The sequence below is a fragment of the Montipora foliosa genome, unplaced genomic scaffold (assembly GCF_036669935.1).
Source record: "Montipora foliosa isolate CH-2021 unplaced genomic scaffold, ASM3666993v2 scaffold_117, whole genome shotgun sequence".
NCBI classification, from domain to species: Eukaryota; Metazoa; Cnidaria; class Anthozoa; order Scleractinia; family Acroporidae; genus Montipora; species Montipora foliosa.
In genome coordinates this window covers 123,343-149,973 of record NW_027179416.1, presented here as the reverse complement: position 1 = coordinate 149,973, position 26,631 = coordinate 123,343, and the positions used below count along the sequence as shown (strand labels likewise).

The 26,631-nt window shown below is 39.0% G+C and overlaps 3 protein-coding genes across 7 annotated transcripts in view; 1 reads left to right on the top strand and 2 right to left on the bottom strand.

The window, feature by feature from the left end:
* LOC137985946 (MAP/microtubule affinity-regulating kinase 3-like) overlaps window positions 1-4,277 on the bottom strand; it is a 35,586-nt gene extending 31,309 nt beyond the window's left edge. Inside the window, exons 1-2 of one of the 5 annotated variants that reach the window (XM_068833395.1) lie at window positions 4,013-4,277; window positions 3,845-3,889 (exon numbers count right to left, since the gene is read on the bottom strand). In XM_068833395.1, the coding sequence (XP_068689496.1) occupies window positions 3,845-3,889; window positions 4,013-4,060 (93 nt within the window). In that variant the 5' untranslated portion in view covers window positions 4,061-4,277. The remainder of the gene's footprint in view (window positions 1-3,844; window positions 3,890-4,012) is intronic. The other 4 variants (XM_068833394.1, XM_068833399.1, XM_068833397.1 and 1 more) reach the window with 4 other exon arrangements.
* A 6,694-nt stretch (window positions 4,278-10,971) lies between these two features.
* LOC137985943 (DNA repair protein XRCC3-like) lies at window positions 10,972-17,719 on the top strand. The gene is made up of 7 exons (XM_068833391.1): window positions 10,972-11,161; window positions 11,250-11,597; window positions 12,759-12,904; window positions 14,251-14,463; window positions 14,764-14,795; window positions 14,896-15,028; window positions 16,675-17,719. The coding sequence occupies exons 1-7, from the start codon at window positions 11,104-11,106 to the stop codon at window positions 16,798-16,800; spliced, it is 1,056 nt and encodes a 351-aa protein (XP_068689492.1). The 5' UTR covers window positions 10,972-11,103; the 3' UTR covers window positions 16,801-17,719.
* A 192-nt stretch (window positions 17,720-17,911) lies between these two features.
* LOC137985942 (regulator of chromosome condensation-like) lies at window positions 17,912-25,932 on the bottom strand. The gene is made up of 4 exons (XM_068833390.1): window positions 25,767-25,932; window positions 21,394-21,590; window positions 19,996-20,184; window positions 17,912-19,499 (listed from the first exon to the last, which is right to left on the bottom strand). The coding sequence occupies exons 1-4, from the start codon at window positions 25,849-25,851 to the stop codon at window positions 18,657-18,659; spliced, it is 1,314 nt and encodes a 437-aa protein (XP_068689491.1). The 5' UTR covers window positions 25,852-25,932; the 3' UTR covers window positions 17,912-18,656.
* Window positions 25,933-26,631: the final 699 nt, after the last annotated feature.

Here is a 26,631-nt window from a genome sequence, read left to right as displayed (position 1 = left end):
ACTTTTCAGAAAATTACAGGTAAAACGAGAGAAAGGAATAATGACTAACGTTAACTATGTTTGCTTGTCAAATTTTTTTTCGCAACTTCATAAAAAACCGTCAATAATTTCAAGCAAATAAAGACTGTCTAAAACCACACAATTAAACAAATAATAATTCATAAAAAAACTGAAACCCCAAGATCGTTTCAGTAGTCCAGGGCAGGAGCTTGGAAAAGAGGTTGAAAATTTCATCATTCGTGTTTACACTTTGTAAACTTAGCGAGGTACATCTTTCTTGACGAGATTCCAAAATATTAAAACTTCACCCTGTTTGAGCAGAATACTGTTTATGATACAGTCACAATGTGTCGTCGCATGTAACAAGTAAATTTTCTCTTTTTTAATTAATAAATGTTTATTTTGTCCCTTTTCATGCAAAACCTGAGGCAAACAAACGTGGAAAGACTGACACGGCCCTGGCGGCAAACGTCTACGATTAAAAGACCAGCAGCTGATAGAAACTTATGATATTTACAATAAATTGCTCAAATTTAAACACAGAAGAGAGGTCATGATTATGAAGTTTAAAAACAAAGTGCCCAAAGCAAATACTTAAACGGATATTAAACTTGCTGCATCTGTAGATGTCGTAGCAGAAAGGACAATACGAGAGTGATTGACTCAAGAATTTTAGAGGGGGCTCTTTTGGGAATACCTGCAATTCTTTGAAAAGTCGGACTACTTTAGGAGGTGGTTTTGCAATCAATTTGCGAGTGAACCGCCCTTCATTGTAAGCGAGTAGGAGTGGGACCGAGACTTGGACATTTCACGTGTTTAAAAGATTTCATGTCAGAACTCTTACTTAAAAGTTTTACGACTTGGAATTAATCAAAGAGAAGTTTTATTTGTGGGAAAACCATCGTTAAACAGGGTGGTCATCAAAACGGCCAGCTCCTACTTGAAAAAGGGATGGAATGACAAGAAAGTATTTCTCCTTGTGCAAATCGGATAACGTGAAGTTTCAAACGCAGCGTAGCGCGGGAAGAAATCTCACTCCTCTTTCAACATGGCGGCCAAGTAACAAAGTACTTTGTTGCCTTTCTTGCCTCATTAAAAAGGAATGCTGCTTCTAAATCGAGTCTACAGCGTCTAATTAACATAGAGATCAGACAACAATGAATAAAATGTCATTCATGAAAATAAGTGTCAAAATATCACATTAGGAAGTCTAGGAACTCTAATGACATTGGACTTTTTTTGCGAAATGGGACGTTTGTAGCCATCTGAAACTAAAAGCTACGTTTTATTCAAAGATATATAGGGTCGTACCCCGATCCTGGAGAAATTGTAGCTAACAGTAATTCACCTACATCGATAGAAGAACAGAACGAACTCTCAGCAAAATATTAAGCTTTTGCTCAGCAACCACATCAAAGGTACATACATCTACAAGTTGACGGCACTTCCTTTGGATCCTTCCCTTCAACGTTTCAAATAATGTAACTGAACAAAATCGAAAAAAACAAGGCATTTTCTGCAAATTTAAGGATAGATTACTTAAGTGAATGGGTCACATATATTTTTAAGCAAGTTTGCCAAGGCGGTTTCAGTCGAGTGTGGAAAGTGTTACGCTTCAGTCGCCCCACATTCCCAACAAATTATATGCAAGAGATTTCCCGCGCTCAATGTCGGCTGCACATTCAATGGTTGACTTATTGTCTGCGTCAAAGGCGCTTGGCCAAATAATTACTCCGATTATAGCCTTAGGAACAATTGACTATGACAATGGAAATTCACTATATCCCACGCAGCCGTGAGGAGTTAGACAGCGGGCCCTAAATTCACACTGTTCGTGGGCTTTTGTTCCCTGAATCATGTCTTACTGTTCATGCTGTTATAGAAAAGATCATTTGAATTTAAGAGAAGCAACATTTTACATTTTTTTTACTATCCGGCATCAAATGCCTTTTGTCTGATATTATCATGCCATTCAACGAAATCAGAAAAGGTTTATTCTTTTTCTTGCCGATTTTGAGGATTCAGTTTCAGACGGACCTCATGTTTCTCCCACGTGGTTAAAGCACTCACGACCCAAAGTTATCGATTCATAAACATCCAATCACATTCCTCGACTGAAGAACTCTGACACTGAAGCTGAAAACCTCGGTTTATGCGCCGCCTATTTCTCGATTAGCAAATAAAAAAACCGTTTCCTATGCGGAGAAACTGTGACTCACTAATCGATAATATCTCCACATATGTATCACAACGTACAAGGCGGAATGAGGCGTACTGAAACAGAGAACCCTTTTGGAGGCCTCACTATTCGGCAATGACTTTGCTCCGAAGGGAGTGGTCTCATCGGCACGACTGAAATTGTTTGGTATTCTCCGAATCGGACAAACTTGTTTCATAAATTCTCATCTTGCATTAACATCCTTGCAAATTTCCTCGCTTTTCTTCAGATTATACCAGTTAGATTTTGAGCCATTAGGAAAGGCATGTCAACTGTATACTCTCGCATGCGGAAAATTGATCGCATCGCTGATTTACAACCGGTGTGGTTTGTTAGGGCGGTTCTATTGAGAATAACATTTGTTCCGCCTGGGTGTTCGTGCCCCCCTCTAGCATAGAACCCTCCGCCATGCATGTGACTTGTTGTTAGCAAACTGAATAAGTCTTTTCTTGAATTAATAAACCCAAACCAATCTGGCTTTACAGTGGTCCGATGCATTAGTAAAAGAAGATAAGACGCAAAAAAGAATCCACTTTCTTTCGCATTTTCACTCGCTCAGTTGACTTGCGCCATTGTCAAAACTAAGGTCTACCAAGGTACTCCAAGTGATGAAGAGAGGCTTGAGGGCGCCTTCCTCTTTATATTCCCTCCTCACGGAAGCGGTTATTGGCTATACGGTGCTATTTCAATTAACATAGCAACTGAGGGCGTTTACAAACGGCTCATATCAAGCAGCGGGGACAAGACAACCGCAGAAATTGCAATTATTACTTCAACTGCCTTCATGGTTGACCAAAAGAGTACATTCCTCTTGAATTGCTCTCATGGACAATGGTTATAGAACTTTCCCCTCTTAATCTGGAGATAAGAGGATTATTGACTTCTTGTATTGTAAACGTCGCTTGCCCTGGCTTTGAACTTCAAGCGTTTCACTCTTTTTTCAGCGTCGGGCCGCCAATTAAAAGCGTGAACTCCTGGCCCTGTCCAACCACAGTCAAACCAAGTTCAATATCATGCAGACGTGCTGCTTGGTTCCCGAGAGAGAGAATATTGAAGGTCACAGGGCTCCGCAATCGGAAATCAGGTGACATGACGCGCGCCGGTGAGTGTCATAATCCCCACTACATGGCAGAGGCATGTGGAATCAACATTCCTTGATTTTCTGTATTCGATTACAATGAATACTATCTTCCCGTTTTCGCCAAACCTGGGGCCAAACCTGATCACATCTGACTATTTTGTTCGATACACAACGTCGCAATGCATGTTTCAATTGATACAAAGATAGTATTGCCCTCTACCTTTTGAAAAAGACATGTTTCGTTTGAACAGCGATTTGAGAATTGCGCACGAGCGCGCCAACGCAAGAACAAACAAAAACCCATTATAAACCATCCAAAAATTCAAAGACCGCAGTTAAATTTAACAAGAGACACAACATTAACTGAGTTTAAGCAAGGCTTCAAATGCCGGACAAAACTCCCGCATCGTCCGTGTATATTAAAAGTACTTCTCAAAGGACAGACGCGAAAGCTTCGAGATGAAGCTTTCTTTTAATGAGTATTAAAAGTGGTCATGAACAAAACTATTGTTAAGAGGGGACATTTAAAGAAAGCGTCAACTCACCATTTTCCTTCGACTTTCACTCTCGCTCGACTTCGTTGTGGCCTCCTTTAAAAAAGCCGCATGAATTAATACATGCGACAACATAAGTTACACAAGAGCGACGATTTTTCACGCTTGGTGAAGGGCAAAATACGCGAATTCTCTTATGATGTCATCAATGATTCTTACCCTCACGCGCGGTTCTTCGGCGTAAGTTGTGTACAACGTTGTAATCATGCTGTAGAAGGTCGATTATCACACTTACTTTCATCGATCGGCTGAGGGAAAATATCTCTGACAATGGAGGCAAAATTACAGTGCGTAATGAAATTTGCGTGACGCAACCATAAGCGTTTTTTAACCTGCTGTTAAGAATATCTTAGTAAATTGACACGGTGTCGGTTACCATAAGCAACCAGGGAGATAAGAATACGTGTTCCAGCGTCACAGTTGTTCGGTTTAGTTCTATAATCTGTGTAAGACATGATAATCCTTTCCTTTTGTGTCGTTCTTGAGTCCGAAATTTGAGCTCAAATATTTGCGACGCACAAGTTCCGTGACAGATAAATAGCGGCGACATTTTTAACCACTTTAATAATAAAGAGCTTGAAGTGACAGGCAGGCAGGGAACAGTTTATTGTTCCGGAATATTGAATGACAAAAATTATAATATTATCATGAGTGGATTAAAAGCAAAGTACTCAATAAGTTTCACATTTAATAGCGTCACAGTTGATGTGCTTTTGGTTTCAACACGATCTTGGGCTAAATATAGCCTTGATAACACATGTGTAAGAATTTTTTTGCAACACAACAAAATATTAAAACAGACAGAATGTACTTCTTTTTTGTCAACAGTTAAACCAACCTTGAAGTATGTTAAATGCAACCTCGGGTCGGAACTGCCAAAAGTTGTAAGACTTTTATCCTTCCAGTTTTTTTTAAGCATGTTTTTAAGATGAGAAACAGAAAGTTGATGCAAAGGTGTGGTCTTCAGTACACAGGAAGATATAGAGGAATGTTTAGCACCGAAATGGGTCCGGAAGCTTTCGAACGACAGGTGTGCTATTAAAATATTGGTAAATTGATTTATCACTTTATTCCCACTTTTGGAGTCTCTTTGTGTTTTCTTCTTCCTCTGCGGTTCTCCATTATTAAAAAAATTTGTATTTTGAGCTACAACTTGACAATAAATTGATAGCTTATTATGAAAAAAGATACCTTATTTCCAGATAGAGTTTAAGATGCAGATGAATTGAAAAAAATCATTTTAATTTCCACCGAGAGATGAGGAACGAGGTATAATTAGCTACTGCCATAATAATCTTTATAATTATCACTTAAACCTGTTCCGTCATCTAATGTCGTTGGCAGCATATACCTTTGTTTTAAATAAAATATAACGATTGCAATCTTTTCAAGGCTCAGTGGAGCTTGTTGGAAACTCCTGCCTGTCGACCACATACAATATCATGTGAAATAGAAGGAAAATGCACATTTTTTTCCAAAATGGCACCATTATGGGTTTTGCTCTTATTCAAATTAGCTCTTGTTACAATATTCTTTTGAACTTGAGCTGAATAGAGAGGAACCTGGTTTAATTGAAACACCAAGCAAAGGAATAAAAAAAGCGTCTATTTTATTACAAGGTGTTATGCATTGCAAACACATGGTGTCAAACTCTATTTGTTTCTTTTTGCGCGTGCAAACATTATGATCCTATGTGAAGCCAAGCTAGAGTACAATTTGGGTCGCCTTTTTGTCATTATCTCCCCCTGTATGTTTTCAACTAATGTTCATACTAATATTATTAATATTTGAGCTATAATCTTGGCAAGTGATATGCTCTGCTAGCACAGCTTTCTTTCTGGTATTTGAGTTGTTTCCCCGAAAAGGAAACTCTGCCCCTAGCCATTTCTTTTGTCTTTTCCGGCAGTCCTCGGGCACACAAACAAGATTACAGGAAAAACAAGCGGGAAAGAGAACAAAGGAAAAGCCCCCTGCCCAATTCTGAGGGACAAATAACCTTAAAACAGCAGAGCTAAAATAATTTTATGATGTAATACTTTTGCAGTATGTATCTTAGGGCTTAGGACTTCTAAGTTGACAGAAACTGTGTCGTACTAAATTTAATGCTTTGTTGGGGCTGATTCTCTGAACTTGATGATTATTCGACGCCGCAAAATCACGGTTTCCAATTGTAGGAGCTCCATTCAACTAGGCTGTATTTAGTTACGTGACAAAAACGCACCTCGAGAGATATCAAGTGGGAGTGGTTTTACAACAGAAAATTTTCAAAAGGCAAGTTTTTTCATGGATCAAACTCTGGAACAAAAATTGGGAATGGCCGAAATCATGAACCATCATTTGGAATTAAGACGTTAGATTTGGTTTTATCAATCTTCAATAAATTGAAAACCGCGACGAGTTCGTAGCAGCGGCAAGCATTTCTGGTACATTTATTGAATTGATACGAGAAATCATCATCACACATTGTTTCGTCGGAGAGATCGTGGCCGAGTTGTTCGGAAAGGACTGAACATGAAGTCTTGTTCCGGCCCTCAACTCATCAGCAAGTTTTGGTTTTCGTTTATCCACCTTGTCTTTTTGCACTATTTTATTAAGAGGAGTGGTCTGACTAACGACTTAAGTTCTTTTATGATTCTTCTATCTTAATTCAGTTGGCGCCACTCCATAAATAATGAGATTGCCGATTTCCTCTTTATTCCGTCCTCAGTGGCCAGCGTCAACGTGGATTCCTTATAATTCCAGTCTCCTTTTTCCCCACGATGTCGAGCGAAGGACAAATCAAACAGTCTCGTGTGGATGACGGAAGATTGACTCTCCTTGGCTTCGAATCACGCTCAACCCGACTTGGTAGACCAAGGCGACTGCAAGCTAACCTGAAGTTGACTGCAAAGCAATTCACCAGAGCACTTAAGCGTTCAGACAGTACAACATTTAGCGACCAACAAATATTTCATATTTCCTGTTTTCGTTAATTCGTCGCTGACTAGCTATTCTGGGACTAAGGAAGGAGACTTTTCAAATATCGTTAAGTGTATTTTTGGCTACCGGAAATGTTGGTCATTCAATTGGACAGCTCAAAGGCTGTTCTCCCAGCTCTGACCACCGAAAAGTTAGTTTCCCCGAGGCCGTTTATTTTGTCTTATTTTCATATTACATTAAACTGAGGGTAGACTAACACGAAAACCTCACCTAAACCCATTTAAGCTTGGAAGTATTTGAGATCTTAGTGTGTAAATGCTGGAAAAACTAAATTAACCGTTAGGATCCAAATTAAATTCGCAACAGAAAAAGATTTGCTCCAACAACAACACTCAATCAGTCCCATAAAAATTGGGCTATATATAGCTCATCGTGCTTATATATTGTATATATTGTTAGTATTGTAAAAATAAAATAAAATAATAAAATAAAAATAAATAAATAAATAAATAATAATAATAATAATAATAATAATAAAATTGAAGTGATATGTAGTAAGAGGCCCAGTCAGCACCCTTAAAATTAAAACGTGATAATTAACAATTATTGGATGAGGTTGAGCATGTTAGCAATAATTATCAAGGCCAAAGTTTGTGTTATCTGCCGAAGCCGATGGCTGAGGCGATAACACAAACTGAGGCCTTGATAATTATCGCTAACATGCGAAAACCGAATTCAATAATTGTTTTATTATGCATATTCCTAAGCTGAGCTCCGCCATGACAAAACTGACCGAACTGCTGGTTAGTGTTAGGTGACGTCACTTCTGCATGCATAAAACTATTGTCTGTAGGTATGACGTCAAATCTACATATATAAAATCTATAGGTATGTAGGTATGACGTAAGAGAAACAGAGCAAGCAAAATTAGCTGCGTGCGTGCTTATAGCCAATCAAAATTGAGCTTGTGACACCAATGTATAATAATATCAGTTATATTTTGGATTATGGACGAATGCTTCCCAAAAGGTCTTCATTACACCATATCGTGTCGTCTCGCTATAATGAGCTGATTTGTTTTACAACGTCATGCAGTTGCGTACGTCAAAGGAAACTATGAGGGACATGACAAAATCATATCCCGGAAGTAACGATTACCAACTTTCCCACTCTTTCTCCCATGCAGCTCTTTTCGTTGCGCAATTCAGTCTCAACGGGGTAACCGATCAATTGGCTCAGTAAGAAGAGAAAAGGCTTATCGTGCGGTTCATTTCCCTTTGCGAAGAATCCTTGCTTTTTAGTTGCGCAATATCCTGAGCATAGATAATCGGAGCAATGTGTTATTTAATTTCAGGCATCTTGTCTTACATTTGAAAAGCATAAAAGCTCTGCTCAGAACCAATAGCTGTACCTTTCGAAACGATACCAGTACGTCGTACCACATAGAGGCCCCCAGAGACTTACACCCGTAGATCGCTTATACCAGCCTTAAGGGCCCCGGCTAATGCTAACAGTTGACAATCCATCCTTAGGCCACGCGGACTCTAGCTAAGGAATGTTAGTTGCCTTCTTCCCTATGGTAAATGAGCTGTGCAAACAATGACGAGGAGACGGCTTTCGGTGACTGTAGCAATAGCAATATTGTCCCAATATTGTCGGGAACCCTTTCTCTGGAAGATACATGTGGATGATGAAGATGCATTGGTTTGCAGACAGAAAAAAACTCCAACCCTTCTTCGATGACCTAAAACCAGTCCTCTGGAGGGTCACAACTCCTTAGTGACGAGATCACTCTACTCACTGACAAGCACTCCATTTTGGAGAGATGAGTCGCACGTCAACATTTCGCCAAACAGACGCGCTTCCGGTATCAACGGCAAGACTATTGCTTGCATGCTTAAGTGAAATTGAACTCCTTGGCAGAGCCTCCAGAAGAATTAGACGTTAAAAAATCGTTCAAGAACCTTTTTCATCAAAATATCTAGACACCAGGCTTTGTCTATCCTAGCTGAAATCTTTAAGGACCAGTCCTTCTAACTGACGAGAACGTGAAAACATGTGTCCGCAGGAGATAATTCCTCGGGAATTCAAGGATGCTTCAAGTGATATCTTACGAACAAAACGCGATAACACAAAAACGAGTCGAGGTTTTCTATATTTCAGGTTGGCTCGGTCTAACATAATGGGCTGTCAAATAACTACAGTACTTGACTATTTGGGGTGCAAGGATGTAGCACAGTGGTGAGAGAACTTGCCTCCCACCAATTAATATGACCCGGGTTCGATTCCCATACTCGGCGTCATATGTGGGTTGAGTTTGTTGATTCTCTACTCTGCACCGAGACATTTTTCTCTGGGTAGATGGGTTTTCCTCTCTTCTCAAAAACCAACATTTTACATGATTTGCGTTCATTGTTAATTTCAGTTTACAGTGTCCCCAATAAATGCTCCAGCGCTAGAGCGCCTAGACACTTAAATAAAGTTCCTTTCCTTTTTTTTTTTTCTTTCGTTATCAGCCAAACAGTAGCACAGAAGTACACAGGGTACACCGTAACATAGCCGGAGCCGGAGGGAGATAAAGGGCACAGCGATGGCCACAGAGCCCACTTTTTCCTTGAAAGTATTCTACCAAATTTAAATATCAAGATTTGCTCGCTGCTTGTGGTTTAAACGTACGATAGAAAATATTTGCTAGTTTCTCGCATATCGGCGCTATAAAATGAGTCGCTCAGACAACTCAATAAACGGTTATAAACCCAAGCGAATGCAGTTTTCTCAATAGTAAAATAGGGGAACGAATTATTTATTCTCACGTTTAACCAAAGAAAGGGGAAATGGGGAATCCATAAATATCAACCATACGTATAGACACAGACATAAAAAAGACCCGATGTTCTCTTTGTTATATTCTCAACGAAGTGTGCTTTACTTGTCGGCTACGCTGCGACAGATCCCAGCTTAGATCTGCGGTTTACGTAACGCCATTGTTCCCTAATTACCTTGGTAAAGATGTAGTGTGTATTCTTTATGGAAGCTCATATTGTGATCTTTGACCAATATAACAAATTAGCTGGAAGAGTAGTAAAAATATGGATATAAATGCAAAATGTAATTCGCGTGACAGTCTATTGGCAAAGTAAAGTACACCCCTGCGCGTTCAATGAAAAGACGCGGAAAACCGCACCTCCGGTTGGGGTGCAAGCACATGAGAAAATAGTTTGGAGGCTTATAGACGTTTCAACAATTTCTGTTTTTCTTAACCAAATGGCGTTTACTCTGCACAATATCAGAATATTGTATGATATTAAGTTAAAAGGGCCAAGTCTGGACATGTGGCGGAAAGGACGACAACCTTTTGCGGCGCCTTGAACAGCAAATAAGGAAACACTTAGTGTCGAGGATTTAGACTGAAATCGGAAACTGTCGGTTATAATAATTTTCTGAAAATGGAAATCTTACCATTTCGGCGGGAGCTCCTGATTTCGAGGAATTTTTCCTATTCCTTGTGCGAAATATAGTTGACGGCTATAGAGTGTTTTTAGGTGACGTCACGGCGGTCATGTTGATGTACCTAAACATTGGAACGGCGACCATGTCACGGTGTACCCAACTAATCCTTTTGTTTCGGTGGAAAAACGGGGTTCCTGATCACGTGAGTGAAAACACTCTCTCTATTGGCTGAATCAGCCCTTGCTGACGTAATTGTACTGTATCACAGAGTAACAATAGTATCGACAATTAGGCAGATTCAATGTGTGGCTAAAATGCCCGTGAACCAAAACATTGCTTGCGAATGTCTAATGTTTAAGGATACCTTTTAAGTAATCTCTTGTACAAAGATTTTTAAAAAGTAGGCCGCGCTCAAATTTTTGAAGTATCGAGCTTTCGATTTAAGAGGGCCGGGTGGCTCTGGGGACGAGAATGCGATATGGGGATCTGGGGCCTGTTTCTCGAAAGTCCCGAAAACTTTTCGGGCCCGAAAAGCCATTTGTGAAACTGCCAACCGCTTGTTTTGGAAAGCCGATCTTTTAACATGTTTTCAAGGCAACAAAAAGAAAAATAACTGTGAAGTTTGAGGTATTAAATTTTCTCCGTTCTTGAGATACAAAGGGAATTGTGACACCCGAAAACGGCCCGTAAAGTTTCGGGACTTTTGAGAAACGGGCCCCTGGTAACTTGTCAACATCCCTTAAGCCTTTGCAAACACTGCATAATGGCGACATGGCGCTTTTTTCAAATGATCTCCAAAAAAACATTGATGTCGTAGGTTATTAGTCACGGAGAAGTAGTTTTGTCGTCTGAATTTCGACGAAAGTGATACGGAATCGACGATGAACAATGTAGAGAGATTAGATGTTCATCCCCGAATCATAGCAGCTCTCAAGAAAGGTACTCTCGAAACCTCTTCGAGACACTGCTTCCACTTTCGTGAATGCAATGCCACACAATCTGTTCTTTTCATGCCCTTTGTATACAGTGAGATTGACAAGTCAAGCTTCTATCCTGCGCATGTCAGCAGCAGACCTTGAAAGAACAACAAAGCTTTCTCTTTTTGACGTCTCCATCCTTCTCAGAGCTGTTTCTCATTCTCTCCCATGCCCAACCGTGAAAACTGCCTTATCTCTTTACAACAGTGCAGGAAAAGCTTCCAAGGGACAAAGATTGAGTCTAGGGTGCCACATACTGGATGACTGTCTGCGTGGGGGCATACTTAGACAAGGAATTACAGAGATAGCTGGGGAGAGCTCCTCTGGGAAGACACAAATCTGTCTGCAGCTTTGCCTAACTGTTCAGTTGCCAGAGGAGAAAGGAGGGTTTGGGGGAGGTACATAAAATTTTTGTACGTTGATGCAATTTCCCTGCTAACAGAGGCCTCTTGTCTCTTGTATTTGATGCTGACATCCAGGTGGAAAACACTTCTATATGAGAAAAATTCAATAGGGGGCTTATAAAGTATTTGTTGATAACTTCACCATTCATGGATCTTCAGTGCCTGATGTATCCTGACACTTTCAACGTGGTGGTAGTCTCCCTTGCAGCCATTATTAGTGTTGTCACGCATTGCTCCTCCCCACAAAAGAGCATTGCATGACGACACATTACTCCTCCCCACAAAGGAGCATTGCATGACGACACCAAAAATGGCTGCACGGGAGACTAGTTAGATGGATGCCACTTCTGTGACTGGCAAATCCTGACAACTCAGCCATGATCCTCCACACCCCATCCTCCTTTTTATTAGGGTACATTAATAGCCATAGGCTAATGAACTTGTGGCCCTCAATCAGACCAGACCACAACACCAAGAACTCCGTACCCTGCTCTTTTCGATCAGTGCATGGGATATTAATGTCAAAGTGTTTTTTTTTAACAAGGCCTGTAAGCTGGGGCCTTCGGTTTGTAGTCCTCATCCAAGAAGATTTCAAAGTCTAACCATTTGATGATGTAATTACAAAGGCACACTTTCTATTCCGCTATTTAAAGACCTTGAGTGTTGGTCTGGCAGGGGTCAAATTCACGACCTCCTGCATGGCAGCCCTATGCTCAACCAACTGAGCCACCGTTGTGCAGTGAAAGATGGAAGACAAGCACCTGACATAATTATAAACAGTAATAAAGGAGGAGAAACGTAATCACTTTGCAATTTTACTTTGTTGTTTTCCTTTTATCATAAGAACACATTATGAGTTCACCAAGTTGCCCAGGATACAGCACAAATCTGTTGGTATCCCCTTTTATAGACCAATAAACCACTAGAGGAAGTAATGATAGCATAACATTGGCCTGACAACATAGAAGACTGTAAGTTCCAGTGTTTAAGGATGGGGATCCTGTGGTTATCGCTCTGCAATTGGTAGGGGTCACAGGAGGGTGGGCTGTAGGGTCGGCATATAAGACTGTATTTAAGTAAGTAGTCTATTGATCTTGGATTTACACCTCCATACATTTTCAGTATGACATGACTGTATTTTTGTGTTTTAAACAGGGGCAGTTTATATCTCAACTGAAGATGTATTTCCTAGCAAGAGACTCCATCAGCTCATGCAGAGTTTTGTGAAAAATCACACAATTACTTCAACAGCTAAAATTAGCCCAAGTGACCACATATTTATTGAACATGCGGCTGATGTGGTGGGTTCTTTAATTAAGAAGTTATTCATATTTCCAACTTTTTAAGTGTTTAAATGGAATTTACAGTGACTTTTTACAAGTGCTCAATTACCAGTCCTTTGAAGTATGTTATCAAGGGTTAATAATTTGTTTGCTGTATCGCAATAATTACATTGTAAGAGCGCTTTCCTTTTGTTAGAACCGGCCGAGCAGACTTGTCAGTTTGCAAAGAAAATGCAACATTTGAAGGAATACTTGCATGATAATTCCTTGCATTCTTCTGGAGGAGTATATGTCATCCTTGAAGGGACATTACTAAACCATGAAACAGCAAAATACTGAAACACCAAGTATGACTCCACAATACATTGAACACTAACCAACGAAGGTTGGATTTTGAGATTAAATATCGTTTTAGGCCTAAAACATTATTGCCCCTAATCAATTGAGATTAAGATTTGGATTGAGATTAGGAGCAATAATGTTTTACGCCTAACCTAAAACAATCTCAAAATCCAACCTTTGTCGCTTAGTATTCAATGTATGGTGGCATCATACATGGTGTTTGGTGTTTCCTTTCAGTGTTTAGTAATGCTCTCCTCTAAGTGTGTTAATTTGAAGGTGCACATGAGAGAGTTAGTCTGTCCAAATGCCCAGGCTGGCTGGTCAGTTCTGTCAAATGGATTTAGCATCCTAAATATAGAACACTAATAAAATTTTATTATTAAATTAATGCTTGGGATGTATCAGTATTTCTTAGAAACTCTACACATTTCACCTTTCTAATTGGTCAATAACAAATGCATAAATAGGTTGTAGAGTGTAGTACATGAATTTTAATGGGAACACAGAGATGGAGCAATTTGTTGAGTATGTAACAAGGACAAGCTGAAGAGTAGCCTTTCAGCAGTCAACATAACTCACAACACGTTTGAGCAAATGGCCCAAGACCGGGTAGAGTGGAGATCATTGTGTCAAACCGGCATCAGAAATTTTGTTTCTAGTAGCATCGATTGTTTGAGATCTGTGGAAAATCATTAGTGGGATTGAAGAGTCACGCAAGTCACAAGCATACCAGTAAATAAAACCAATTCCTATACTCTCAGTAAGTGTGGGTGATTTTATTGGCCAATTCCTTGTTTCTCAGCCATACTATATGATACAGCTGTGTTTTTTTTTTTTGGAGTTCAATTCATGACCTAGATAGATGATAATAATTAGAACTAGAATAATGTACCACTTAACTTATAGTACCCTACAAAAACTTCGTAAATAATAACTTATTACAGAGCCATACACATTCAGCTGAAACACTAGATATCACCAAATAGTTTAGCAATTTTATGGTGTACTTCAAATTTATGCAGGATGACTTGAGGAATATCATCACTCATCGCTTGCCAGTGTTACTTAAAAGAGGAATTATTAAGCTTGTAATTATTGATTCCATTGCTGCACTTTTTCGTGTGGAGTATTCCTTTGGTGAAACTTCCAAGCGAGCAAAGGTTCTCAGATCATTTGGAGCACAGCTTCACAAGTTGAGCCATCAGCATGAGATTCCGGTTGTATGTGTGAACCAGGTTTGTGCATGATATTAAAATTATTTAAGTGCCCTTAGTCCCAAACATTATATTTTGACAAGTATAAGTCCAATTTCAGGGCCATAAATATTTGTTTTGCACAAACTCCAGTTTATCGCATTCAGATTTTTAGAGATAGCTCATTATGCAATGCACTTTCAATATTCTGACTGATTAGACAACGTTAGCCTTAAGCCAATGAGGCTTTTTTGCCATTACTGATGGTTCAGCTCCTTGATGGTAAGTATTATTATATTATACTGACCCATTCAATAATCAAAATAATATCCTGTATTTCAGGTTTCTGATGTCATTCAACCAGAAACAGACAGGTTTGGTGCAATTTCAAGAAAATGCCTTCTTATGTACAAACTTTTTAAGAAGATAAGTTTCTAACCTACACATCAATGTATAATTTTGTTGTCTCTCCAGAGGGTTTTGTGGAAATCGCAAAGACGTGGTCCCAGCCCTGGGCTTGGCTTGGTCCAGCATGGTGACCACACGCATGATGCTATCAAGGACAGAGCAAGTAATACAGCCACACAATGATGCATCCACTACCAAGGTAAGTGCATGGCACTTATTGTACCTTTAATAAATTTTATACTTTGAAGTTGAGTATGGAAACAGTGAATTAAAATCAATTCATAAATCACATTGATACTGACTGATTGTAATGACCAGGTCCCCTTTAATAATTACTGTTGAAAGTAGTTTCAAAATTGTGTTTATGAAAAGAGAAGTAATAGGCCATTTCCGAGTTCACGTCAGCTTCCTCTTCAAAGCGAGTCTAAGTGCGAAGTTTTTGTGATGGTAATTAGTTCCACTTTACATATGAATGAAAAGTAATTTTCACAAGAAAAACTTCGCACTTAGACTCGCTTTGAAGAGGAGGCAGACATGAACTCGGAAATTGCCTATTGGGCTATTACGTTTAATTGAAATACATCGTCAATAGTTATTTAAAGCTTTTTTCTGGTCCAAACAAACTGGTTGTCACCTGTGTTAAAGGGGACAGACTTTTCGACTGGAGGTAGAGGTTGGTAACCCATTGACCTCCTGAACAATCCTCCATTGACGTGTAAAATCAATTGAGTCTCTCTCCTAGGGGTCAGAGGTTGTTAAAGTAACTATAATGATTGTTGTCAAGTTTAATCAGGGTTTGTGCTGGATTTTGTATATAAAATTCCAGGAGTATTCAAGGAGTTTTCCAAGAACCATAAACTGAGTTTAAGGAGTTTTTGTAAGGAAATTTCTATGCCATACATCGTGTTTCAGTGTTTTCTTTTCTGAAAAAGACTACATTGGTATTTTTCCCACATCCTGCAAGTTAAGCGCATGCACGGGCATTTTAATTTTTGCATTAATCTTTCCCCAATAGTCAATTTGCTCAATTTTTGAGACGTCTTGTCTTTAACTTAGCGTTATATTCATTTTCTCTTGGCATGATGCAATATCTACAACTTTCACCTAAGCAAAAATTCAAGGAGTTTTCAAGCAGTTTCCCACAAAATCCTTTTTTTCAAGGGCTTTTCAAGCGCCCTTGAAGTCCAAAATTAAATTCCAGGGCTTTTCAAGCACTTCAAGGAGTAGCACTAACCTTGTTTAATAATAATAATAATAATAATAATAATAATAATAATAATAATAATAATAATAATAATAATAATAATAATAATAATAATAATAATAATAATAATAGCTAACACAATGTTAATGAGGGTGGCCCTTGTTAGCATAGTTTAGTGTCCTACACTTCCTTCCACAGCAATGTGGATTTGTATCATAGTGATTTTCTGGCAAATGTGGCTGGTGAACAACAAAGAGCGTTCATTGCCAATGGTGTGATAAAAAAAGAGAAAACTCTCACTTGGTTCTTTGGAAGTTGAAAACCTACATAGGCCTTAAATGTTTCAGGAATATTGATTGTGTGGTGACCAGTCACCATGAAGTTCAGAACAGGAAAGCAAACCTCAATAACCCTGTGTGATTTTCTTTTTAAGACATCAACACTCCATAAAATTAATACCAATTTTATAGTGTTTTGAGTTTGATATAACTGAAATACCAGCATTGCAAATCTGATGATCAAATGGCCAGTCAAGGACCCTCTCCTTCCAAGGTGCGACACACTTGATTGTACTCAAACAACAGACAAATTTAACTGTCAATGGGAAACTGTCTATTTTCTTTTTTTGTTTGTGTGTTCAGGGCACAAGTTCAGTGATAAAGAGATGTCTCAGGATTGTTTATGCACCCCATCTTCCCAGCTCCACATGCTTTTTTTATGTTAACGAGGCTGGTGTATGTGGCTATCAGAAAAACTCTGAAAAATAATATTTATTGTCTTTATGAAGTGGCAACTTTACTGAAGCTCTGTGTATTTAAATGGGCTGACAACAAGCATCTTTTGAGGAAGTCTTTCAATTTTGTCAGATATATTCTCAAGTCATCCAGAGCATCCTTCCTGTCCAATAGTGTTGGAGTACCCTGACAACCATTTAGAATAAAAAAGGCATGCAACTAGGTCCAGTCCATTACTTCCAATTTAAATCAAGTTGCATACTTGTAGCAGATTACAGAGAATACTACATGCCTGAAGTCACTGTAAAAGGAATGTTTTCCAAAGAAGAGGAAAACTTATCTAATAACTAGTTACAGCTGTCGCTAAAGTGCCAACGAGCCAAGCTTGCGTGATCTGGCGCCTGGCGGCTGCAAACATCACGCGGCGTACTCGTGCGGCACTCTCATTGGTTATTGCTACGGTCAACATTTTATCGCTTTGGTCTACATTACAGCTTTTGGTCTACATTACACTCAAATTTGAAGCGCTTCTGAGATTTCGTCCGCCTAAAAATCTTCTCACGGCTCTATAAGCTGCCGCCTCGCCAGGCCTTCTGTCTTCAGAAGGCCTGACTCGTTGGCAATTATCGTATGGTCTAAATTCTTTTAGAGCCTCAAACACCCGAGACTCAGTAAAAAAAAAAAAATTCTGTTTGAGTCAGACCTGTTCTATTTAGGTGCTTTGCCTTCCCCACCACTGATGGTGGTGAGAGATCAAAGGCTTGCTGGATTTCTTGGCCATTAAAACATTTCCTGCCATCTGTTGAGTAGGAGAGACAGCTTTGTTAAGTTTCTGATTCAGGACCCACCTACCAGGGGTATTATCTGGAACACAGTTAGAAACCAACAATAATATTGCCCTCTGTGTACTAAAAACAAAAATAAATAATTATTATGCTTGGAAAGTTTAGAAAATGACAACAGCTATGTCAATGTAAAGGTATCTTCAAAATTTAACATGGCACTATATCAAGTATTTCGCATTTCCATTTTGTTCACTTTAGCACAGTATGGTCAAAGAATCCCGTAATTATTATAGTGGCACAAATTGTTTACAAACACATCAATCATCAAAGGTTATCAATACATAAAATGTGCTGCATTGTGTAAAGTAGTGCAAAGTTAGTTAGTTCCCTTTATTTGCTATTTTTACAAATCCCATAATACAGTTCATTTTTTGGGGAGAGTTCACTGAAGCATGATCCAGTACCAAGAGTAAATAACTTGTATTGTTTTCATGTAAAGAACCCCCGAAGTGTATTGCATCATGGGATGGGGGAAATAGTGAATGAAACCAATAATATTTTTTGACACCATAGCCAATGTCATTTTTTAAACTGCCCAATATAAGCCAATGTATGCATTGCAAAGAAAGAAATGAAATTCATTGTATTCCCTAATGTTGTCAAATATTTTTTTTACTGTTGTAAAAAATTTAGTTCTCTGTAAGGTACATGTACAGATTTGGGTCAGTTACAACGGAGGTGTTGTACAGAAGGGTCTAGAACTTTAGACACAAGATTTTATTTAAAATTGCAAATTGCATTATCTTTCTTAGTATTAAATTATCAAATGTAACATCAATAATTATTGGATTAACATTCCTCGGCTCTTTGAACAAACTTGAGATGGAATGTCAACAAGACAATATGTTTGTGAGTCCGACTACAGTAATAATTTCATTACCAGACTTGTTACGTCTTTTCTTGATAAAAACAAAAAGTATTATTAAAAACTCAAATTCTTAACTTTTACTTTCATTTGACTGTCTTCGTCCATGTTCTGTCCCCTACTACATGTATTACTGGACAACTGTGCCAAAATCCAAAACACATTACATTAGATCCTAATCATTTTCTTTCATCACTTTTCTTTGTCCTGTCCCTCACAAGAATTGCGGTGTGTTGCCCCCCAGCAGAGATGCCTAACACCTTATGAAGCTCTGACTGCAAGTTCTTGCCTTCCAGTTTAGTTGGTAAGAATTCGTCTTCATCCTCTCCTGTACCCAGCTGCAGACAGCTTCCAAAACCCCAAGAGTAAAGATCTCCATTGCACGACACTGCAAAGCTGACAGCTTCGCCACAAGCGATATCTTGGATGGGATTACTTTCAAGAGCAGTTACCTTAACTGGTAGGGATGTCTCCTTTGCATCTTCACCTAAACCAAGCCTTCCATACTCTGCTCTTCCCATTGTATACACTTTCCCTGCTTCATCAAGAACAATAGTATGATGTTGGCCACTTGCAATCCGCACACATTTGTCACACAAAGACGTCAGTGAGTCCACTTTGACTGGAGCATACAGTGTCTCAACATCCCCAGTTCCTAGTTGCCCATAGTTATTTAATCCCCAAGCAAACACTGACCCATCTTGAGCCACAGCAAAGGTGGAATAGCTGCCACAGAAAATGTCTTTAAATTTAAGTCCCTTTCTCCTATCTCTGACTTGTTTAGGGTTTAATATGTACTGCAGACCTCTTCGACCTCCTCGGCTGGTAAAACAACCCATTATTCTCCCTAACTGACCTTGCTCTGCACATCCCCAGGTGAAGATGTTGCCATTCTTGGTCAATGCAGCAGTGTGGTCATTTCCTGATGCTATTTTAACAACTGGGTCGTTTTGTAGAGCGAGAATGACGATGGGTTCATGTTTAGCTCCGTCTGCTTGGAGCCCAACTTGTCCACTCCCATCCTGCAAAATTAAATAAGCCGACAGTAAATAAAATTTCCTTGATTTTGACATTACAAAAAAGTTTAAAGTCTGCTTACGAGCCAAGTGGCCCATCGGGCCGCAGCTTATCTAAATTTCTGTAGCATGAAGTGACTTGGATACAATGTACTTCTACTCCCCCCAGGATGGGATGCCAGTCCATCGCAGGGTTACCCCAGCATTAAAGTCGCAGGTACCCATTTATGCACCTGAATGGGGAGAGGCACCGTGAGAGTAAAGTGTCTTGCCCAAGAACACAACACAATGTTCCCAGCCAGGACTCGAACCTGGACCACTCGATCCGGAATCGAGCACACTAACCATGAGGCCACCGCGCCTCCCATTTTGACATTTGCTTCGCAAATAAAGTTTGGGTACTCAGGGACCTGAATTTGGATGACACCAATTTAAACCTAGGTCTGTAGTGCACCCTAAAGAGGTGTGCTGTTGAAACTATTAAAATAATTGAGAGTCTTACCCTGTAAGTCCCCCAACCATACACAATTCCACTGTCTGATAGAGCCATGGTGTGACTGTCCCCTGCACACACCATAACAACTTTCACATTTTCCATATCTTTCACTAGGCCTGCACTAAATTCATCACCATCACTGCTTGACGTTACTCGACCCAAGCCACCTTCATCATTGCAGCCCCATGTATACACCTATGTTGTAAGAAAACATTAGTTACTAGACCCTTTTTTCTTTTTTTTCGTCAAAGAAAATTTATTCTAATCTATACTGGCTATGCACTTATTGACTGAGTGGGAGGTCCAGACAGAAAATATTTTGTTCGAGAACAGCGAGTTCTGTGTGCCATGACCGAGGGCCAACTATTTTCCTGTCCGGCCCGACCTAAACTCAGTCAATAAGCTGAAGATCAGTTTGGACAAAAGAAGTATTAACAAAAATTTGCATAGAAAATAACTATTAACTAATATGTGATCTCACACGGGAAAATGTTCACTTTATGTTGCTTGCATAAATTGATTTTCTGGATGTAAATAACTGAGATGTTTAAAAGCGACGAAATCCTCTAAAATCGCATTGCATGGAGCAGTGCGTGTTGCTAGCATTGCCGTAGGGCTTTTTCCAGCCCTGCCCGCACTAATGCATACGGCCTTCATATTGGGATTTTCCCGATACTTTTATAATGAAAGCACGCGCGGACCGTATTTAAAAGAAAATATCACAGATCACTAATTCCCTCATACAGTGTAATACCATTCTCTACAAATGACCATTAGAAATAAAAGTGTAATGTGATCAGAGACCAATCTAAAGAGTGGGATGTGGCAGCCACGTGAAGTTTGCATATTATCATACCACTCCTACTATTTTGTATAGGTAATCACATGAGGATTAATTGCACGAGTGTTTTGGAAATTTTCCAAAATTTCCAAAACACAAGTGCAATTAATCCTTAATAGTACGAGGACTCGTGCCATTACTTGTTTATCAATAAAAAGCAAAATTTATACATTGCTATGCAACGGATTAACCAATCATTGACGGGTAATCAAGCCCTCTCTTGATTACCAAAAATGCCCTCGATTAAGAAAAAATGCCCTCTGTCTCAGCCAATCAGCGCTCAGTAATTTTGCCCTTTATTGATAAACAGTGTAATCCTCACAACTTTTAAGTTTTAGTTGTTTCCCTCATGAATGACAAGAGATCCCGCCGTATGGAAACTGAAAAGCTGATATTTTAAATATTAGCACTTCCTCAGTCATAAAATACTACTTCTACACACATTTTGCAATAATAATATTATTACTATACCCTTTAAAAGTATCTTTTTATCTCGTCAACACCTTTCCTGTAATAGATTGAATACTGTATCATCAACGCTAACATTTGTATACAAGCTGTACCTTTCCATCATCAGTTAGTGCCACAGTGTGCATCCCTCCGCATTCCACTTGAACGATATTCATCCCATCAAGGCCTTTAACTAAGGCTGGTTTCTTTCTCTCCAAAATATCTTCACCAAGTCCCAGCTGACCGACATCCCCTTGGCCAAGTGTAAGAACACGACCAGTTTCTTTGTCCTCAGACACAGCTGCCTCACCTGTATTTAAAAGACAATTATTATAATGCTTTTGAATAAACTTTGGTATGAATATAATTTTGCATCGTTTTTGAAGTCACTTTCAAAGATTGACTCTTGCTTCTGTGATGTTGTGCTTATTCTCTAAAGCCCTTTATCCTTGAACAACGAAACAGGTTAGTTTGAGGTTTACATGTTCGATTTTCTGAGAACTTTTTCGAAACTCAAGCACAAAATGCCTGCATATATACAACAACTGCTGAACCACAAAACTATTAAGCGCTTGAGACCCTGATTTTTTTGTGTATCCACAGTTCCAGAAATCGAAGAATACAAGATTAGTATCCCACGAAAATTTAACATTTAAAAATTAAGAAATTGCCTTTTTTGCCATCAAAAATGGGGGGTCGACTTATACACGGGTAAATACGGTAAGTAGAGCGCATGGTTCAGGTATTGGATTTGCATGCAGATTCTCTAGTGACAAATCCCATTTTGACCACCAACTGGATTTTGTCTTTGACAATCCAGAGTTCAGCCCCACAGTAGTTTCTAAATAACCAACAAGTTGCTTCCTTTTAGCTCAGTTTCTTAACCCTATTGTGTTTATTAGAATTGTTGATTCCAGAACACATCCCACTTGCTCAAGGCTTTAAAACACCTTTGCGTAAAAACAAAGGTTATTTAATTAATGAGGTTAAATGTAATTTAACTGAGTTTGTTTGTTTTCTTTTTTTTTTTCCGTGTCGGTAAAAGTCTTGCCTGTCACTCCCCTGGTAAGTGGTGTCTTTGTGGATAGAGCCTTCTGCGAGTATTTTCTTAGGATCGAGAGAGTAGTGGAAATGCGTAGATTTCTCTGGTGGACACAGTAGAATCATTAACTTAGCCTGCAATGGCGTCGAAAGTCATGTAACGCGAATGGCGTTTTAGTGGATCCTTAAACAAAATATACCCTTATGGAGCTCAATAATAGAAAGTCAGTTGGATAAAATAGGCAGGAATCTCAAAAGCGACGAGCACTGGACTTCGACAACAATCTACCGCCCGTCGAGACGAAATCAAAGTGAGCTGCATTTACCTGAAGTACATGGTAATTTGACACGATTCAGTTTCTTGTCTTCACGCACGCAATGAAATAGGAAGAGGTTTTCGCCTCCAAGAGCAAATATGTTGTTTGTTTCAATAAATATTTTGCTGGAAAAGGATTCTGTGGTATTTTCTGCCTTTGTGAATTATAATATCATGTTGTGTATTGAATTTTCGAGCTTAAGGTTCAAATGTGATATGGGAGAAGTTTTTTAGTATTGCTCTGTAAGCAGGAAGGGTTCACAGGCCTGTTGGAAGCGTGCTTGAGTTTCAACAAAATGAGCCCCAAAATCAATGAAAACTTGTGACGCAGATGAATAATAAAGTAGCTGCTATTTCCAAAATGATGGAATTACCTGGTGATGAATAACGTCGTACGCGTCTTGGAGAGTAAATTTTGACTTTGCATAAACAAGAGTTGGGCGATTGTGATCTTTGTTTTGACTTCGCTCATTTAATTGTCAACCTTTATAACACTTGACAGAAAAAGAAACTTACAAAAACCCGCTATCTTGCCATCATTTGACACAGATGCTTCACTGTTTGGCGAGTAAACATGCCGCGGTAACTTAATCACGGCGCCCGCTGAATTCCGGCCATGTCACTTTCGATTTTGCAATTTAATTGAACGTAGCAAAAATCTCCCAAAATGTTTGTCGCTGATCGTAACTTTTTATATTCAATATTCACGGTTCAAAATTAATGTTGTTTTCATGTCGTAAATATTTTATTCTCGATCGACCGTCTGGGAAACTTCCTTCTGCTCTTTCTGAAAACTGTGTTTCAATAGTTATTTGCTTTTTCATCAATATTTGTTTTGCATAAAGCAAGCTAACAGAATCTGTACCTTGCTGAGTTTGCATTTGTTTAGCGTTAATAGTATTTTCGGTCAGATGTTTCTGTTTTTTATGAGGGGTTTATTGTTTTGGTCTCCCATCCTAACACTAACCCCGCGAAACAGGGATTGACTTCAATGAAGTTTAGTATTACAAAGCTTTCGATGCTCAGAGGGCACCCTTGTGGTGAAAAGAAGTTGTGAGGGAACTTGAAAATTATCAACATGTCAGCCCAGAAGCCAATGTTTCTCGCTTCTCTTTTATTTGTTATTCTTCAGAGACTGGAATGCTGTATTTCAATACCACACAATTCAGTGCCTTCTGATTTTCTGTAGCACGTACCACAGGCAAACCAGTGTATGCTTCACAGAAGCATCTAGTTGCAAATGCGTCAGGTTCCTCGTGCTTTTGGTTGTAGAGCTCATTTATCTGTGTGGCAGGAAATGGAAGCATTTAGTGGTTTTTCCCCTCCCTTTCCCCTCTAATTTCTACTGTTCATCTGTGTGACGGATGCCTATCTTTTCTGCCGCGTGGGGGCTCACGGCTGGGTTGTCAGGTTTTGTCAGCCATGGGTGCAGTCTCCTTCTTGGAGCTGGCTGCCAATAGTGGAAGCTCCAGGATACCTCAGCAGGGCTCGAAAATTGCGACCAATACAGTCGCATTTGCGACTAAAATATTTGGAGAAGTTGCAAATTTGCGACTTGTTGTCACAACAAAAGGGATAGCAATTGCCACTTTGCTGCTACGTTTGCTAAAATAAATAAATAAATGACAAAATTACTTTGTTTCTCGCTGTGAATTTTCTCTGAAGATAGCTTAATTGTAGAGTAATTTAGCTGTGATATTAGATGCACAGCTCCATTCCTTTGATCATTCGCCTTTTTCAGTGGTTTCTTTACACACAAGTATGAAGAGCTCATATTTTTTTGCTAAACCGCTGACAACACAATGCAGCGCTGCCATTCTTCCAATGTTGACAATTGCCAACTACCAACAAACGAGGTCATTCTTTCAACAGCCAATGAACCTCTGGCTGGCACATGACCTCACCTCAACCAGCAAACATACCAGCCACTTACACTTAAAACAAATTCTCACCAATTTTTTTATATCAAATGATGCTTACATGTATAGTATTTCCATTATTAATCAGTGGTCTAAATTAGTTCAAGCTAATAAATACCTCTTACTAACCGAGTTCGAGGGCTGAACTGTAAATTACCGCCCACCTTTTTCTTTTTAGACTTATGGCCCAGAGCAAAGCGCGCTCGCCATAAATCTAAGGGGAAAAACAAGGGTCCATAATTTACAGTAAGGAATGAGAAAATGAGTTTAGTAAGATATTTATATCTGTGTGTTAATCAGCTGCACGGGAAAGGAAGCTAGTTGAAGTCAAGCGGAAGGTTAAACCGCCATAAAGATCTGGAAAACGATAAAACTTGTTGGCTTTTTAAAATAGTTGCTCGCAAGATTCAAACAGTCTTACATGTTTATGCACCAGAAAAGACATGAAAAACTTGCTTCAGAATGTTCCATCAAAATTTCAAATTAAGCAGGCCATACTGGAGAATACTGCCCACTAATTTAGCCAATCACAGCGAGCGTAATATCTGAGATATATATAATAATTAGCAATAATTATTGAATGAGCCTGAGTAGGAATTGAAAAATTCTTCATATTCTACGAAAGCTGAATTCAATAATTGCTTGATTATTCATTCAAAATATTTTCTTCCCTAAAACTTCCAAACCTAAGTACTCGCTGCCATTTTTCTGCTCAACAAAAATAACACAATCTTGTCCCCAGCTTTTTTCGGTCAACGGTTCAATAATTTGCAGCGGGCTGCACTTTTGATGTCATTTTGACGTCATCAGTTCAATAATCTGCAGGGGGATGCACTTTTGACGTCATTGATTCAATATGACAAGTTTCTTTCCAAATTTGGTGAACAGCAGCTGGTTATGGTGAATTATGCGTGTGGTTTTAACCAATCAGAAACGGGGAAATATTTGAATGAATAATAATAATATTTATCGATAGAATATTTATAACGTACGCAGAATTATTTAACTATGCATGCATGCAGAATAGTAGTAGTGGTGAAAGATAATAAATAAATCTAACACCATCATTTTCGTGGACAAAGCAGTTATGAGAAAGACACATGTTTGCTCAGCAGAGCAAAATGAGTAAGCAGAAACGAAAACGAATGATAGGTAGCCTTAAATATTAAAAGCGTACATTATGCATTTATACATAGAATTCTACACATACTTAGCTTCTCTTTCTTCTTATCAACGGCATCGTTCTCTGTTTCTTCTACTTTTCTTTTCGTTGGCTGACGTTTTCGGGCAGGCATTCTCAATATTTAACGACTAGTTATCGAAAGAATTTCAATTCATTCAGCTACGATGCATTGGTCTCTGACCTCGTGCGCAAAGCGTATTATGCGCGCGCATTGACGGCGGGAGATTTAAATAACTTTCTTGTCCAATGAGACAAGACAAGACGCCTAAAAGCTCATATCTGTCAATACCGCTAATTTTAAGTTCAATGTTCTTTTTGTATATATTCTTAGTTAATTAGTGATTACTTATTGTAAACGACCCCACAAGCTCATGTAGCTTTAATACTCATCGTTTTAAAATAAAGGCCATCTAAAATAAAGGCCATCTATCTATCTATCGAGCTTTCACGTGGGATATTATTCTCGACACTTTGGTTTGGGATGATCCGAAAGAGGCTCACTGATCCAAGATCACCTGGATCATGGTGCATCAAACGAAAGAAAAATCCTTTCTCAGAGTGGATTTATCGCTTCCTTAGATGCACCGTGATCCAAATGATCTTTGATCTGTGATCCTTTTTCGGATCATCCCAAAGAAACGCACGCTTTGGTAAACACTGGAGTCGCAGATTACAAAGTGTTCGCACGCGCCCTGCAAAAGGTAAAATACATACATGCATAAGCTTTATTTCATCTCGAATTTCAGAATAACTACAAGAGCCAATGTCTTCGAGACATTACATTTACAACTAAAATACATAGCATATACAGATACATAACTAAATACATAATAGTTAAAGATATATTAATTAAAAGGAAAAGCCGCCGTATAAAATGCGGTCTTGGATTCTC